This window comes from Calliphora vicina, chromosome 1, assembly GCF_958450345.1.
Source record: "Calliphora vicina chromosome 1, idCalVici1.1, whole genome shotgun sequence".
NCBI lineage: Eukaryota > Metazoa > Arthropoda > Insecta > Diptera > Calliphoridae > Calliphora > Calliphora vicina.
The window spans coordinates 13,361,796-13,380,571 of record NC_088780.1 but is presented as its reverse complement, the minus strand read 5'-3'; the positions used below and the strand labels follow the sequence as shown (position 1 = coordinate 13,380,571).

The 18,776-nt window shown below is 27.6% G+C and overlaps 1 protein-coding gene across 2 annotated transcripts in view; it reads right to left on the bottom strand.

Moving 5' to 3' along the window:
- The window catches only part of RhoGAP93B (MyTH4 and RhoGAP_KIAA1688 domain-containing protein RhoGAP93B), a 272,594-nt gene that overhangs the window by 13,453 nt on the left and 240,365 nt on the right, over positions 1-18,776 (bottom strand). For both annotated transcript variants that reach the window (XM_065499059.1, XM_065499060.1), the window contains exons 4-5: positions 5,326-5,855; positions 4,855-4,925 (exon numbers count right to left, since the gene is read on the bottom strand). In XM_065499059.1, coding sequence (XP_065355131.1) covers positions 4,855-4,925; positions 5,326-5,855 — 601 coding nt within the window. The remainder of the gene's footprint in view (positions 1-4,854; positions 4,926-5,325; positions 5,856-18,776) is intronic.

Here is an 18,776-nt window from a genome sequence, read left to right as displayed (position 1 = left end):
CAGTAACCTGCGCCGACTAAATTTCACGGCGGCGGTTAGCTCGCTGTCAGCCGACTAAAAAGTAACTACTCAAAATTATTTCTAAATAATTACAGCCGTTCGGCGCAGGTCTCTGCTTCTAATACGTGTTTACACGACAAAAACTTCTGGAAGTCTCTTCTGTATTGTAATTTCCGCAAGAAAACTTGGTAATGGACACACGGCTTAACAGCAAGTTGCAGTCAGTATTGTAGGCGCTGTCAGACTTAACATCAACTGCATTACCACTGTGTGTTTTAAAGTGTGTGTATTAAAAGAAAATGACTATTTAAATTGTTGTGAAAATTTGAATAAAGAGTTGTTACAATTTTAAAGAATCTGGTTTATTTAAAGGAAATTAACCACCGTTTTTAAAAGGTAAAAACGTAACAATATACATGTGAATAAAGTAGTAATAGTTATTTAGTTTAAGTACATTTAAATTTAATTGTATCCTATCATATTTATTAAGAAACTGATAAATGTTATCATACTGTTACGTTTTAACCTTTTCAAAACGTTGGTTTATTTCCTTAAAATAAACCGGATACTATTGATTGCAAATAAAATCCGTTTAGTAGTTTGAAAATTATAACAACTCTTTATTTATTTAAAATGTACAACAACAACAGAATTAAATAGCCACTCAATGTTTTTTATACACGTTTATAAATTCGCAGAAATACAGACACACTTTATAATGTACACAAATTCACTTGAAAAATACAACACACTTTAAGGAACTCAGTTGATGTTTATTCTATAAGCGTCTCTGATCAACTCACTCACGACTGCAACCTCTGCCACTATTTATAACACTGCATTACCATCTAGAAAACTCTATTTCTACAATGTTCTTTAACTGAATATTCGAATTCGAATATACGATCGCAGCAAACAGCGTTGCCATACTTACGATCAATGGTCAACTGAAAGCATTTATTCAATGTTAATAATGCCCACAGATATGTTAAAGTTTGGGCACTGCTATTTGAAAGCATTATGCTACTTTAAATCAGCCGTTAAAATCGTTATATTTGAATTAAAGTACAATTTCGTAACAATACCAACAAACCATGTAAAAAAAATTAGTTTAAAACCGATTGTTTTGGGTGATTTATTTTTTACAACTAAAGAGTTAATTTCTCTGGTATCTGGTAACTAAAAAATTGAATATATGAGAATATGATGAAAGTGAGAACTCTGATTACAAGTTTTAGTAATTTTTAATTCAACGAATTGAAAATTACTAATATTACAATTGAAATTATAAAAAAGTTGTTACAGAACTAGAATTAATTTCTAGCTGATCATTGGCGACGTTTTGATTTAATGTAAAGCCTGGAAAAATGTAAAGCTTGCAATACTATTGGTCAACTTTGCAGTGGTTTAATAAAATCACATACACATGGACAGAAGACACTCTGATTTGTCAAACAACAACAAAATACATTGACTAGCATGTATTTTGTTGTTGCAAGAGTAAGGAATTTGACAACTAAGCATCGTCACTGTGTTACCCACATTATCTACAAGTAATGTTTACATTTTTTGTTGTTGTAAACATGTATGGGTAATGCAGTTTGCAATAATATTGCACAAAGTATGGTAAGGATATCCTAAGATATAATTCCTGTATTATCGGACTAATTATGAAAATCATTAAAATTCAATATTTTTATTAAGTTGAGTTAGAGAAAAGAATAAGTTTTGACAAAAAAGGAAATAAAATGTTTAACATATTTTCTCAAAAATGTATAACAACAATATTTTTAATGTTTTACCTACTTGTGGTGTCACTGCATTTTTTTAGCTTTAAAAACCTCCATCATTTAGCTAAATTTAGCTACAAATACTAGTTTTCAAATAAAGTGGGCGTTAAATACTTCTTTTTTTTTTTGGAATTTCTGAGTAATTGGAGATTTCTGCTCTAATTTTTGTTTAAACTAAATTCAAGAATTTATTTAAAATCAAATTAATAGCTTTTTTTAAATTCGTTTATCTATTAAAATGCAATTGAAAATTTAATATCCACTTGTATTACATGAGCAGAAGATGAAAAAAACACACAGCCATGTGATAAATGTTGCAAATGATTTTTTTCCACATTCCTGTTGAAGTTTAAATATAAACATTTCAATTTTAAGCAGAATAAGCAAATGTAAATAAAGTAAGATGGACAAAAAAAAAATGCTTTAGAAATTAGCATAAACTGAAATAGGTTTTGTAGAATCTATAAACAGGTGGAGGGGTAATAATTCTGCAAGATAAAACAACAAGTATTTCATTGGTAAATATATTTTTTTTGGTACAGCATTACCGACCACGGCATTACCAAACATGCAAGAAATCACCAAAAATGAAGCCAAATTTTGGGAGTTGCTAGATTTGAATCCATTCATTTGACTTGTGGAAAATACAAATTAGATATTGCTGACTAGGAAAAAATTCATGAGAGTTTTTACAAATAGTAGAAAAAGTGTAAATAGTGTGTTTTTGAAGAAATTAATTTCTTTAATGAATGAAATTTTACGAAGGTGTTATTTTATATCTTGTTTCGAAAAGAAAATCATTAAAATTTCTAATCATGATAGAAATTTGTATGTGTACTTTACACAATACACTTCAAATATTGAGATTTGTTAATAAAAATTCGGCAATTTCATACTTCTTTTTTAAAAGGTACTTTTTGTCTAAAATTTACTTTTTGCTTAAAAAGATAATTTTTGTTTAAAAACGTAATTTTTATTGAAAAAGGTAATTTTTACTTAAAAAGGTACTTTTTACTTAAAAATGTACTTTTTATTTAAAAAGGTACTTTTTATTTAAAAAGGTACTTTTTACTTAAAAAGGTACTTTTTACTTAAAAAGGTACTTTTTAGTTAAAAAGGTACTTTTTACTTAAAAAGGTACTTTTTTCTTAAAAAGGTACTTTTTTCTTAAAAGGTACTTTTTACTTAAAAAGGTACTTTTTTCTTAAAAGGTACTTATTACTTAAAAAGGTACTTTTTGCTTAAAAAGGTACTTGTTATTTAAAAAGGTACTTGTTATTTAAAAAGGTACCTTTTATTTAAAAAGGTACCTTTTATTTAAAAAGGTACTTTTTAGTTAAAAAGATACTTTTTAGTTAAAAAGATACTTTTTAGTTAAAAAGATACTTTTTAGTTAAAAAGGTAGTTTTTAGTTAAAAAGGTACTTTTTAGTTAAAAAGGTACTTTTTAGTTAAAAAGGTACTTTTTAGTTAAAAAGGTACTTTTTAGTTAAAAAGGTACTTTTTAGTTAAAAAGGTACTTTTTAGTTAAAAAGGTACTTTTTAGTTAAAAAGGTACTTTTTAGTTAAAAAGGTACTTTTTATTAAAAAAGGTACTTTTTACTTAAAAAGGTACGTTTTATTTAAAAAGGTACTTTTTACTTAAAAAGGTACGTTTTATTTAAAAAGGTACTTTTTATTTAAAAAGGTACTTTTTATTTAAAAAGGTACTTTTTATTTAAAAAGGTACTTTTTATTTAAAAAGGTACTTTTTATTTAAAAAGGTACTTTTTATTTAAAAAGGTACTTTTTATTTAAAAAGGTACTTTTTATTTAAAAAGGTACTAAGGTACTTTTTATTAACCAAGGTACTTTTTACTTATTAACAAAGGTACTTTTTACTTATTAACAAAGGTACTTTTTACTTATTAACAAAGGTACTTTTTACTTATTTTAAAAGGTACTTTTTATTAAAAAAGGTACTTTTTACTTAAAAAGGTACTTTTTATTTAAAAAGGTACTTTTTATTTAAAAAGGTACTTTTTATTTAAAAAGGTACTTTTTATTTAAAAAGGTACTTTTTATTTAAAAAGGTACTTTTTATTTAAAAAGGTACTTTTTATTTAAAAAGGTACTTTTTATTTAAAAAGGTACTTTTTATTTAAAAAGGTACTTTTTACTTAAAAAGGTACTTTTTAGTTAAAAAGGTACTTTTTAGTTAAAAAGGTACTTTTTATTTAAAAAGGTACTTTTTGCAAAAAGAAACTTTTTACTTAAAAAGGTACTTTTTAGTTAAAAAGGTACTTTTTAGTTAAAAAGGTACTTTTTATTTAAAAAGGTACTTTTTGCAAAAAGAAACTTTTTACTTAAAAAGGTACTTTTTAGTTAAAAAGGTACTGTTTAGTTAAAAATGTACTTTTTAGTTAAAAATTTACTTTTTATTTAAAAATGTACTTTTTAATTGAAAAGGTACTTTTTAATTAAAAAGGTACTTTATATTTAAAAAGGTACTTTTTAGTTAAAAAGGTACGTTATAGATAACGGAGTCCGTCTGTATGTTGAAATCAGCTTTCCGAAGCCCTCAAATAACTTTCTAACATGATAGATACATCAATATATCCGCCATAGTCCCGCTTAGGTGGTTATTTTAATTGGGGAAAATCGGCCCACAAATGGCTGAGATATAAGCAAAAATCACCACTACCTAGATTTTTTACATATTTTTATCAATATCTGGATTACTAAGTCATTAATATAGACTAATGATAGACATTTCAAAGACCCTTCCAATAATGTTTACGCTATAATAATTCGGACCGACAATGGGTCAAAATCGGGAAAAATATTTTTTACCCCGATTTTTTTTTTCATAAACAAATTTTTTCTCCCAATTTTTTCTTATTTATTAAACATTTTTTCACACAAAATATTTGTTTACCAAAAAATCATTTAAATTTGTATCTTAAAGTTTACCTTGAAACATCGTAATATACATAGCTCTCTTACTTTTTGTATACAATAATGATTATCACCCTGTTTGTTTATAAATAAATACCTCCATATAGATAGATAGATGTATAACATACCTTGTGAACGTCTTGATGATGTTGAGATTTGTTGCATATCCATGGAACGTGATGAATCACCAGTGCCAACGCTATTTTTGGTGTACACGAGCGCGAAATGTAAGAAGTTAAAGAGAAAACAAAACAAAAATAAAAAACATTAAATACTTGTGCAATAAGAAAAACACAGCAAAGAAAGACAAATACAATCGAACTTCAAAAAGAGAGAGAGAGACACAGAAAAATAACAATAATTTTTAATTTAAACAAAACTGGAGAAGAAAAAATAAAACGGCAACTTTGAAATTAATAATTTGAGACCACAAAGGAATAATAAAGAAACTAAAATGTAAAATACACAGAAAACTGAAGCATAATAACCTGACTGGAACAATAAATAGTTATATGTACAAACAAACCACCAAAGAGGCAGACAGATCGTCAGTTAGTCATTTAGTTCAAAAAATATAAACAAAAAATCTGAATACATACCGAAAACTTTGACGCCCACGTGGACTTGAGAGTATTTCGGTGGTTAGTTTCTCTTCCGAACTGGCATGCAATGGCAAACCAGCGCTGCTGCGTTTATTAGTGCCACCAATACTGCCGCCATCTCCAGCTCTACTGCCGCCACCACCACTCCCCGCACTACCCGTGGTACTTGTGTTGCTATTTTGCGTATGGAGATTATGATGACTGCTATTGCCACGCTGAGATGATGAACGTATTTTAGGCATCGAGGGCGATGAATGCTGTGACGACTGATGGTGTTGTTGTTGCTGCTGCTGTTGTTGCTGCTGTAGCAATTGTTGTTGTAATGTTTGTGTACTAATCTCACGACGATCACTGGGATCGGTATTCTGTTTGAGCGTTTGCAATTTGGCCAGTGGTATGATGTCACATTTGCTTGGTCTATGCCAGACGGTCTTCTGTGAGGCAGCATTATAGTAATAGAAACGTTGCGTATTTGTATCAAACAATTCCCACCATTGTGATGAATCGGTGCGCTTAATTGGTACATCCTGAGACAGCAACAGAAATAGAACAACATAGAAAAACAAATCACAAATTGAGTATGAGAGACAGAGAAAATTTCAAAAGATTTAAATTAAAATAATAGAAAATTATACTTAAATAGAGTATGATTCAAATTTAAACAAATTGAAAAGAAAGAAATTTGAAATAAATTAAGAAATGATTAGAAATATTTAAAACAACAAACTCTATTCAAACTGTAATATACAAACACATAGGGACAGATTAAGGGTGTGATTCTATTCAAACTTTAATATTGGGAGATTTAGGGACATATTAATGGCCTGATTCAAAAACTCAGACAAAACTAAATCACACAGTTTACAAATAACTTTTAAGTGTTTTTAATAGTTTTCTCTTGATGTTTCCGAATCGTAAGCTTATATAGTTTTATGAAAATAACTTGAAAATTTTAGGAAACACAATGATTTTCATAAAAATTTCAGAACAAAATCAACTCTTATATTAGTTTTTATTTGCTTTTAATTTTTGTATCTTTTAATATAAAAGGTACTTTTTATTCAAAAAGATACTTTTTGTTCAAGAACATACTTTTTGTTTAAAAAGGTACTTTTTATGTAAAAGGGTACTTTTTATGTAAAAAGGTACTTTTTATGTAATAAGGTACTTTTTATGTGAAAAGGTACTTTTTATGTGAAAAGGTACTTTTTGTTCAAGAACATACTTTTTGTTTAAAAAGGTACTTTTTATGTAAAAAGGTACTTTTTATGTGAAAAGGTACTTTTTATGTGAAAAGGTACTTTTTATGTGAAAAGGTACTTTTTATGTGAAAAGGTACTTTTTATGTGAAAAGGTACTTTTTATGTGAAAAGGTACTTTTTATGTAAAAAGTTACTATTTATACCAAAAGGTACTTTTTATGTAAAAAGGTACTTTTTATGTGAAAAGGTACTTTTTATGTGAAAAGGTACTTTTTATGTGAAAAGGTACTTTTTATGTGAAAAGGTACTTTTTATGTGAAAAGGTACTTTTTATGTAAAAAGGTACTTTTTATGTAAAAAGGTACTTTTTATGTAAAAAGGTACTTTTTATGTAAAAAGGTACTTTTTAAGTAAAAGGGTACTTTTTATGTAAAAAGGTACTTTTAATTTAAAAAGATACTTTTTATGTAAAAAGATACTTTTTATGTAAAAGGTACTTTTCATGTGAAAAGGTAATTTTTATGTAAAAAGGTAATTTTTATGTAAAAAGGTAATTTTTATGTAAAAAGGTAATTTTTATGTAAAAAGGTAATTTTTATGTAAAAAGGTAATTTTTATGTAAAAAGGTACTTTTTATGTAAAAAGGTACTTTTTATGTAAAAAGGTACTTTTTATGTAAAAAGGTACTTTTTATGTAAAAAGGTACTTTTTATGTAAAAAGGTACTTTTTATGTAAAAAGGTACTTTTTATGTAAAAAGCTACTTTTTATATAAAAAGGTACTTTTTATGTAAAAAGGTACTTTTTATTGAAAAAGGTACTTTTTATTGAAAAAGGTACTTTTTATTGAAAAAGGTACTTTTTATTGAAAAAGGTACTTTTTATTAAAAAGGTACTTTTTATTGAAAAAGGTACTTTTTGTTAAAAATGTACTTTTTGTTAAAAAGGTACTTTTTTATTTTAAAAAGTTCTTCCTTACAAAATCAGATAGCAACTTCCGAACTTTGACAGTTGATAAACCTAGTACGAGTCAGCCATGACAGAAAATGTATGGCAATCCCTTCTTAGTAAACAAATCAGGATTTTACGGTGGCAGCTCTATCATAAAAAACGGTAACTTTAACAGGAAACACTGCTTTATCTTTAATGTAAACAAAAAACCGTTTTACCAGGCAAATTTATTTTCTAACATTTTTTTAAGATAAAATCTAGTTTAAAATATTTAAAATTAACAACTAAAACAATTATTTATTAAAAATTTTCTATCAAATTAAAAAAAAAAGAATAGCTTGAGATTAATTTACATTTATTTTAACAATAAAATCTTTAATTCAATGTTATTTCTCTTGGCAGATTTATTTATTTTAAATAAAACAAACCATTATTTAAGGCACTTTTCTTTCTTTTTTTATACACACAATTTTATCACACACTTGATTATGTTTTCTATATAGTATTTGTTTATTTACTTTTAACAAATTAAACATTGTAAATCTTAAAATTCATTTTATTTGTTTAATTCTCGTAAAAAATTAACAAATTTTATTTTTATTTTACTTTAATAATAAGCCTCTTTTTGTTATTAAAAAAAGTATAAAAACACAAAACATTATTTAAAAAAAAGCAAATAAGTCAAGGTTATTTAGAAGAAAGAAAGAAAAAAAACAAAACAACGTTTCTGGAAATGTGCCTGCCTGGCCTGGTTGTGGTGTGTGGTGGGTTGTTAGTTATAGAATTGATAAAGTTTAAGGTCTTTTCAAATGTATTTTTATTTTGTTTTTTTACAAGATTTCAAGAGGGAGAAAAAACATGTGAATTATTGCAATCATAATAATCATTAAAACAAACATCATTATCAAATCGTAAACATCAACATTATCTAGATACGTAGTACAGTGGGATAATCTATAAAATAAGAGAGATAATTTATAAAAGGATAGGATAAATTGCAAACAATTTTAACACAAAAAGGTAAATTTTAAATCAAAATTAACATTTCAAAATGATTTCTGGATATGGCCATTGCGGTTTTTCGTGACGAAGCGTTTTCAAGGCTTTCAATTTTGGGGTATGTTACAAATAACACGAACAATGTTGGCCATCAAGGCGTCAATTCTTACTAGTTTATCAGTATAAACTAGTGACTTCACTTGGCCCCACAGGAAATAATCGAGAAGTGTCAAATCACTTGACCTTGAAGGTAAATTGACAGGTCCATTTCTCAAAATCAAGTTATAGCCAAATATTGATTTCCATTAATCAATGTTTGCGGTCGCATGTAGCGCCATCTCGCCCATATTAATTCATGCATATTTTTAAATAAAAAAAACATTGATTATGGTGCGGTAACGATCTATATTGATCGTAACATGAGCTTCGGCTTCATTTTTTAATAAATAAGGTCCGATGATGCCATCAGAGTGTAAATCGCACCAAACGTACAATTTTCTAGATGTAATGGAGACTGTAGGGTCTGTTGAGGACTGGTCTCTTTCCATATGCGGCAATTTTGATTATTAACACATCATTAAGCCAAAAATTAGCCTCATCCCTGATTACAATTTTGCGATAAAACGGTCGTTAAAAAAGTAATTTTTGTGTTCAAATAGGTACTTTTTTTATTTAAAAATGTAATTTGGTTTATAAAGGAACTTTTTTTCAAAATGTACATCTTGTTTAAAAAGGTACTTTTTGTTTAAAAATTTACTTTGTTAAGAAGCTACTTCTTGTTTTCAAATGTACATACATGCTTTGTTAAAAAAGCAATTTTTTGTTTAAAAATGTACTTTTTTCCAAAAGGTACTTTTTCTAAAGGGTACTTTTTCCAAAAGGTAGTTTTTTCCAAAAGATAACTTTTCCAAAAGGTACTTTTATTTAAAAAGGTACTTTATTTAAAAAGGTACTTTTTATTTAAAAAGGTACTTTTTATGTAAAAAGGTACTTTTTATGTAAAAAGGAACTTTTTATGTAAAAAGGAACTTTTTATGTAAAAAGGAACTTTTTAAAAGGTACTTTTTATGTATAAAGGTACTTTTTATGTATAAAGGTACTTTTTATTTAAAAAGGTACTTTTTATGTAAAAAGGTACTTTTTATGTAAAAAGGAACTTTTTATGTAAAAAGGAACTTTTTATGTAAAAAGGAGCTTTTTAAAAGGTACTTTTTATGTATAAAGGTACTTTTTATGTATAAAGGTACTTTTTATTTAAAAAGGTACTTTTTATTTAAAAAGGTACTTTTTATTTAAAAAGGTACTTTTTATGTAAAAAGGTAGTTTTTATGTAAAAAGGTATTTTTTATGTAAAAAGTTATTTTTTGTGTAAAAAGGTACTTTTTATGTAAAAAGGTACTTTTTATGTAAAAAGGTACTTTTTATGTAAAAAGATACTTTTTATGTAAAAAGGTACTTTTTATGTAAAAAGGTACTTTTTACAAAGGTACTTTTTATGTGAAAAGGTACTTTTTATGTGAAAAGGTACTTTTTATGTGAAAAGGTACTTTTTATTGAAAAAGGTACTTCTTATGTAAAAAGGTACTTTTTATGTAAAAAGGTACTTTTTATGTAAAAAGGTACTTTTATTTAAAAAGGTACTTTTATTTAAAAAGGTACTTTTATTTAAAAAGGTACTTTTATTTAAAAAGGTACTTTTTATGTAAAAAGGTACTTTTTATTTAAAAAGGTACTTTTTATTTAAAAAGGTACTTTTTATTTAAAAAGGTACTTTTTATTTAAAAAGGTACTTTTTATTTAAAAAGGTACTTTTTATGTAGAAAGGTACTTTTTATGTAAAAAGGTACTTTTTATGTAAAAAGGTACTTTTTATGTAAAAAGGTACTTTTTATGTAAAAAGGTACTTTTTATGTAAAAAGGTACTTTTTACAAAGGTACTTTTTATGTGAAAAGGTACTTTTTATGTGAAAAGGTACTTTTTATGTGAAAAGGTACTTTTTATTGAAAAAGGTACTTCTTATGTAAAAAGGTACTTTTTATGTAAAAAGGTACTTTTTATGTAAAAAGGTACTTTTTATGTAAAAAGGTACTTTTTATGTAAAAAGGTACTTTTTATGTAAAAAGATACTTTTTATTTAAAAAGATACTTTTTATTTAAAAAGATACTTTTTGTTTAAAAATTAACTTCTTATTTAAAAAGGTACTTCTTGTTAAAAAATGTACTTTTTTTCCAAAAGGTATTTTTTATGTAAAAATGTATTTTTTATTTCGAAAGGTACTTTTTGTTTAAAAAGGTACTTTTTATTTAAAGCGATACTTTTTGTTTAAAAAGCTACTTTTTGTATCAAAAGGTACTTTTTATTTAAAAATGTACTTTTTATTTAAAAGGCCCCTTTTTAATTAAAAAAACTCCTTTTTATTTAAAAAAACAGCTATCTATTCATGATGATTTACCAGTTTATACTCATCATAAAGGTCAAAAAGCACAGTATGACAGTTTGTTTGACAGTTAACCCTTTAGTACTTTCTATCCTGCTTAAAAAACCAACTTTTATTTCCCTTTTCGTTTTAGGTATTTTTTTGTGAAACAAAGCAAAAGGAAATGGTGAAGAGGATAACTGGGTAACGTTATCATTCAAAATTAAAAATAAAATAAAAAAAAAATAATTAAAAACCTTTAGGCTACGCGTCTGCAGTTTATCAACGTCATTTTAATACTCGTATTTACTACAACAGTGTGGTGTTTTATAGTTTTACGTATGTAAAATTGTATGTAAAATACATACTAAGTGTAAATGTCAACAAACATCCTTACATACATACAATTGGATGTACATATTTATGTTAAATGTAAATATGTATGAATGTATGTTTTGTATTAGTATGTTAAGAGTTCAAGGTTATTTGCAAACCTACATACATATTCAAAATATCTATATACAGTTACACTTGCTATTGCATGTAACTAACTGTATATTTGAATGAGTGAGTAGTTTATGTAGATATGTATTTTCGGACTAGGCCGTTTTTATATTCACATTCACATACATATATACTTTTTTCATTCATCTTGTTCTTGTTGTTGTTTAATATATTATTTTTTTTTGCTTTGCTCTTCTCTTTCAATGGCCTTCATCTTCGTCATCATTGGATGTCAGCAGTTTGTAATAATGTTGCTGTTCTTCTTCTTCTTTTTCTTTTGCTTGCTGTGTTTGTTGTTGTTGGGTTAAATGTAAGAATGAAATACACGGAAGCTTTAAACTACAGATTTCATTTACTAAACAATTTGTATTTTATTATTATTTCTTCTTCTTCTTTTTCTTCATCTCGTTGTTGTACAATAAATATTCATAATATTAATGGCAAATACAACAAAAGTTGCCAACATTAATCAATATGCTCTATTACACAGAGAACACGAGTGGGAAGAAGAAGAAGAAGACATTGCTTAAGAAGTAGAAGAAGCAGAAGCAGAGATAACAGCAGCATCTCTTTTGATAACGAGGACAAAATGTCAATTGTATTGAAAATAAAATAAGAAATATTTGCAACAGGACCTTCACCTCTTTGTCCCTCTCAAGCTCAGGCCAAAAGTTCAATATAAAAATATAAAAAAAAAAACTATTGGTGTCAATATTAAATTACTTATTTAGCTGTGGATATGTAATAGTTTTATGTCTTATGAAATGGCCACAAAAAGACATAAAATGTAAAACAAAGATTTTGAAAATTTAGATAGAATTTTACAGACATTTCATTAAAATCACTTTTCTTGGAATGGCAAATAAAGTAACAAATCCAAAATATTGTGGGATTTTCAATAATAAATCCGAATTTAATATAGATTGTAGCATTTAAATGGACAAATTGTATATAAAGCTCGGTACTCCGTTTGGTTTCACGTGAAAAAATATCACAAAAAGAACGAATAAAGTCAATTTCGGATACTCTGTTCCAAAGCGAAGAGTATCTCAGAGATAGCATTCTGCATCGATCCAAACAAATAGCAGTCGGACGGGGCAAGGTCTGGACTATAAAGCGGTTGAGACAAAACTTCCCAATCACTTATTTCCAAATAGTTTTTAACACACTGAGAAAACAGCTTCGTAATAGCAACGGAATTTGTTGCCAATCGAATGATTCGGTTGCATACATCGAATTTTTCGGTTCTAGAAACAGATAATCAGTGGATAAAGAAGAATTTCGGTTGAATTTACCCAACTTTTGTTAACACTTCTAAAATTTTGTAGCCACAACTGAAAAAATTTGGTCACTAAGGCAAAATGCATTCGATTGACAACAAATTCGGTTGCTATTACAAAGCTGTTTTCTCTGTGCAGATATTTCAAGATGTGACCGAACGTTGTCATGATGGAATATTACGATTTAATGCCTGGCCGCATATTCTGGGAGTTTTTCAGGCAATGCTCGCCTCAAACGAATCAGTTGCGTTCGGTACAGGTCAGATTTCAGCAGCTAATAATAGATTTGCTGCCACCAAATACATGGAATTACCTTAGCGCCATATATATTTGGCTTTGGTGTCGATTCGTCTGGTTGGCCGGACTTCCAATACAATCTCTTAAGCTTCGGGTTATCGTAATCGATTAATTTTTCATGGCAAGTTTTAATTCAGTTCAAAAATGATTTTCTTTTATAGCGTTCAAGCATAATTTCGGACATGTAAAATTGTCTCCTCTTCAATTCGTATGTTACCCAAATTCCCTGCTTTTGGATGAATCCTGCTGCTCGCAAACGTTTTGAAATTGCTGCTTTAGTAGCTCCCAATAATTTTGCTAGCTCTTGTTGAGTTTGACATCCAACTTCATGCAGTAATGCTTCCAATTCAAAATTTTTGTTTGGCTGGACTGGGCTATCATTGTCTTCCATGTCAAAATCACCACTTCTGAACCGCACAATCCATATCTCGCACATTGAAACCTAAGCTTTGGTGAGCAATCGTTGTGCTTTAGTTTCACTTTTTTTTCAATTTAAAGAAGTAAAGCAAAACTTCCAGCAAATGACGCTATGTTGGTACAAAATTCGACGTTTTCGTAGCAATAAAAAAAATTTTTATTGTTTACACTATAATCTTCAATAACCAAGGGAGAATAAATGACAGATATGTACTCTTTAAAATGACATATAAATCCAGCAATTTTAAGTCATATAGCCAATAAAAAAAATTCAATTGCTCCAAACTCATTGGAAAACATTTTTTTGTCATGTTTATGCAAAAAGTCTTCCATGATTTTTTTAATTATTATAAATTGTATACAATTTTGAGAAGAAGACTCAATTTCCTACACTTTGATATATAAAATGTCTAACTTATGTTTTCTACTAGTCAAATTAATGGATTCGAAATCGACAACATCAACTAAACCCTAGTTTGCCTTGTTTTGCAAAAAATTCTTCCATGAATTTTTGAATTATTTAAAATTCTATACAGTTTTGAAAACCAGACACAATTTCCTTTACATTGCTATAAAATATGTCCAAGTTTTATTTTCTATTAAACAAATTAATGGATTCTAAATCAACAAACATATAGAAAATTTATTGAATTATACTGTTTTATCTTTTTCACTATGTTACCGACCCCGCTATTACCAATCATGCAATCATGTTATTTACTAAGAGTTGTTTAGTTGGAAGCCCTTAATTTGACTTTAGAAAAAGATAAATTAGACAAATTATATATTAGTGTTTAGGAAATTGAGTCTTCTTTTCAAATATGTAAACAATTTTTAATAATTAAAAAATAGCTTGAAGACTTTTTGCAAAAATATAATTTTTATGTAAAATACAATTTTATTATGCTTCCTTACTTTATAAATATAAATTTTAAAGCTAAATTAAAAATATTCAATAGATGAAAAATAATAAAAAATTAGTTTGCCTTCTTTTGCAAAAAAGTCTTTTAAGAATTTTTTAATTATTAATTTTTTTTACATTTTTGAAAAGAAGACTCAATTTCCTAAATATTGATATATAATTTGTCAAATTTATCTTTTCCTCAAGTCAAATTAAATGCTTCAATATCAACATTTCGAAAATTATGCTGTTTTATCCTTTTCACTACGTTACCGACCCCGCTATTACCAATAATGCAAGAAAATAACAAAGGGTAGCTAATTACTGCAAGTTGTTTATTTGAAAGCCCTTAATTTGACTTTAGAAAAAGATAATTATCTTTTCCTCAAGTCAAATTAAAGGCTTCAATATCAACACTTTGAAAATTATGCGGTTTTATCCTTTTCACTACGTTACCGACCCCGCTATTACCATTAATGCAAGAAAGTAACAAATTGAAGCTAATTACTGCAAGTTGTTTATTTGAAAGCCCTTAATTTGATTTTAGAAAAAGATAAATTAAACAAATTATATATCAATGTTTAGGAAATTGAGTCTTCTTCTCAAATATGTAAAAAAAAATTAATAATTAAAAATTCCTGAAATACTTTTTGTAAGAATAAGGCAAAAAAAAAGTTTAGAATTTAATTTTTATACAAATCGATATTTTATTATAATATTTATAAATAAAATTGACTGTGACTTAAAATTTTATTTTTTTTCCCCCTTTTTTGATACGCTTTTTTATAGTTAGCTAAAACTTATACATACTCATTTAAATATCTAATGCTTAGTTAGAAATTCAATTGCAAAATAAAAACAAATTAAAAATTATTTATCGTCTGCTCTGTAAACTATAAATGTGCCCTGTAATTGTATCACTCATTCGTAGAATGAATATGACTGACTAACTGACTGACGTGAATTCATTCACATCATATTTCATAATTCTTTGTTAATTTTAATTAACAATATTTTTCCAACAATTTTTGCATATTTATACATTAATGAAATTGCAACAGAGATGAAAAAAAAAACACAAATAATAATAATAATAAGAACAACAGAAATTTTAATTGGAAAATTGTGCAAAAATACTCATATAATGCAGAAATATGAAAGAAGGACAGACAGACGGACGGCTGGACAGACTGAACTCTGTATAGACATCAAGCTAAAAATATTGACCAATGAATTGTTGAAAATTAATACATAGTATTGTATAAATTGTATGAGTATCAGTATTATGATTATTGTTTTTGTGTTTTTTTGTTTGTGTAAATAATAATGGACTAAACAAAAAATTAGGTCATCAACACCATAGTCGTCATCATCATTGCCTTCCTCATCAGCATCATCATCATCATTATCATATAGATAATAATCTATACTGTTGGTATAAGCCACACAGCCTGCACATTTTTTTTTCATTATGGATGTTCACAGTTTTTTTAAAATAAAAAAATTTAAAAAACTTTTATTTATTCAATTATTTCAAGGTGATTTAGTTTTTTTGCTACAAAAAATTTAAAACGGATTTTTTTTTCCTTAATTCAATATATTTGTTGTTTTTTACAAATTTCTCTTTAAAATATTTAATAATTTACTACAATTTCTAAAAAAAAGAAAAATAAATAAACTTCACAGCTAAAACGGTTCATTATACATGTTAAGGACCTGCATTACCTCCTTTTTATGACATTTGCCATATAAACAATTCACAATAAACAACCAAAGCTGGGAGTATTAATATACATACTTTGAAAGGGTTAATTAAAAGTTCTAATTTAAATAACTTTAAAGCACTCAAAATTGTTTAAAATTACTTTAAATCATTAAAAAATAATGTTTTTCATTAATTTCTCACAAAAAATAAGAAATTAAATAACTTTTCTAAGAAAAACTAAAAAATTTTACTGCAACAAAGTTTCATTCTTAATATAAAGGATTTGGCCTACATTCATTTAACGGCAAAACACATTAGGGGAAATGAAAAAAGGTAATAATCACCCCTATCGTGAAAAACATGTGAAATTTATGTTCCCATGAAATATTCATTTCCCTCGAAGGGAAAATTGCTATCGTTATAAACTTTTCATTCACAATAGTTGATTTTGTTCGTAGCAGCTGTTTATTGTTTACAAAATTTCATCTAAAAATTTCACAACATGGGGAATTTTTTCACGTCAACAAAGTTTATGAACGAAAAATGGGAAATGGGAACATACTTCATGTGAAATTTTGATTCGCGATAGGGGTGAATAACTCTGTAACTGTGGATAGTCCGATTTTAATAGCCATTTCCACGGCTATAGAGGAGGTAAAGCTGACTGAGTTCAAGTTTTCAATTTTAATTTAAGGAGACTAGTGGTAAATACAAAATATTACTGTAGATGACGTATCTTTTGAACATAGCTTTTGATTTTACTAACTTATATGTCATTTTGAAGGGTACATATCTGTAATTTATTCAACATTATAGTGTAAACAACAAAGTTTTTTTACATCGAAAATTTCGAATTTTGTGCCAACAAAGCGTCATATGCGGAAAGTTTTGCTTTACTTGTTTATAAAATGCCGCTGAATAACACCGATTGCTCATGGTGAATGTGTTCCATCGGTTTCAAGGTGCGAGAGATGATTTGCGAGGATCACAAGTGTTGACACGGAAGATAAAGATCGTCCAGGCCAGCGAACAAAAAAAGTTTGAAGACCAAGAATTGCAGGTATTACTCCATGAATATTAATGTCAAACTTAACAAGAGCTTGCAAAATCATTGGCTGCTACTCCAGCAGCAATTTCAAAATGTTTGCGGGCAGCAGAATTCATCCAAAAAGCCTGGAATTTGGGTAAAATACGAATTGAAGAGGAGACGTTTTTACATGTCCGAAATAATGCTTGAACGCTATAAAAGAAAATCATTTTTGCATCGAATCATTACTTGCGATAACCCGAAGCGTTAGAGATCGTATGTGAAGCCCGGCCAACCAGCCGAATCGACACCAAAGCCAAATATCCATGTCGCTAAGGTAATGCTCCGTATTTGGTGGGAGCAAAAGGGTTCTATCTATTATGAGTGGCTGAAATCTGGCCAGACATCTCCCACAATATGTGGCCAGATATTTAACCATAATATTCCATCACGACAACACTCGTCTACATGTTGCAATACCTGCACATAGAAAACAGCTTCGTAATAGCAACCGACTTTGTTGCCAATCGAATGATTCTGTCTTAGTGACCAAATTTTTCCAGTTGTGGCTACAAAATTTTAGAGATGGTAACAAAAGTTTGGTTGCTTCAACCGAAATTCTGCTTTATCCACTGATTTTCAGTTCCTAGAACCAGAAACCGAATCATTCGATTGGCAACAAATTCGGTTGCAATTACGAAGCTGTTTTCTCTGTGTGTTAAAAACTATTTGGAAAGAATTGATTGGGAAGTTTTGCCTCACCCCGCTTTATAGTCCAGATCTTGCCCCGTCCGACTATTATTTGTTTCGATCGATATAGAACACTCTATCTGGGATACTCTTCACTTTGGAACAGAGTATCCGAAATTGGCTTGATACGTTCTTGGCCTCAAAAGATGATGAGTTCTTTTGGCTCAGAATCCATCACCTCTATCGTGAAAAACATGTGAAATTTATGTTCCCATGAAATATTCATTTCCCTCGAAGGGAAAATTGCTATCGTGATATTCCCATGAACTTTTCATTCACAATAGTTGATTTTGTTCGTAGCAGCTGTTTATTGTTTACAAAATTGCATCTAAAAATTTCACAACATGGGAATTTTTTGACGTGAATAAAGTTTATGAACGAAAAATGGGAAATGGGAACATAAATAAAAAATTTTGAAAGAAATTTAAAATTTTCTTTAAAAAAAAATTAAAATTTTGCAAAATTCACCAGCTGTGATTAGCCTCATGATTTATGCGTTCATAAACATCATTGTGAACACATCGAAATTTTGTTTCAGAATATTTCTGTGTTAATTTTCTTATAAAACTAATATATTTACATCATCTATTTAACCTAAACACCCCAGTACTCACTCACACCAAACCATATTATATTGTTCGCTAGCACTCACTCACTTATGATAACACACAGAGACAACAAAAACATAATGCCAACAATGTAGAACAACAAAAATTAAATGAAATTAAATATAAAAAAAAAAACTAACAATGACAACAATCATGATCATCATTGGCCCAAATTTATTTTGCACAACAAAAAAAAAAATAAAATTTGCATTATTTTAAGTTTGCACTTAAAATATTTCTGCATACTTTGTTTAAATTTATTTTACATTGGCATATTTTCAAAACAGGACAAATTAAGTCATCAAATATGATTAATACTAATAATACTGGTAATTGTTAATAATTTTAAACATAAAACAAAGAAAATAACAACAATCTGCTATTAATATT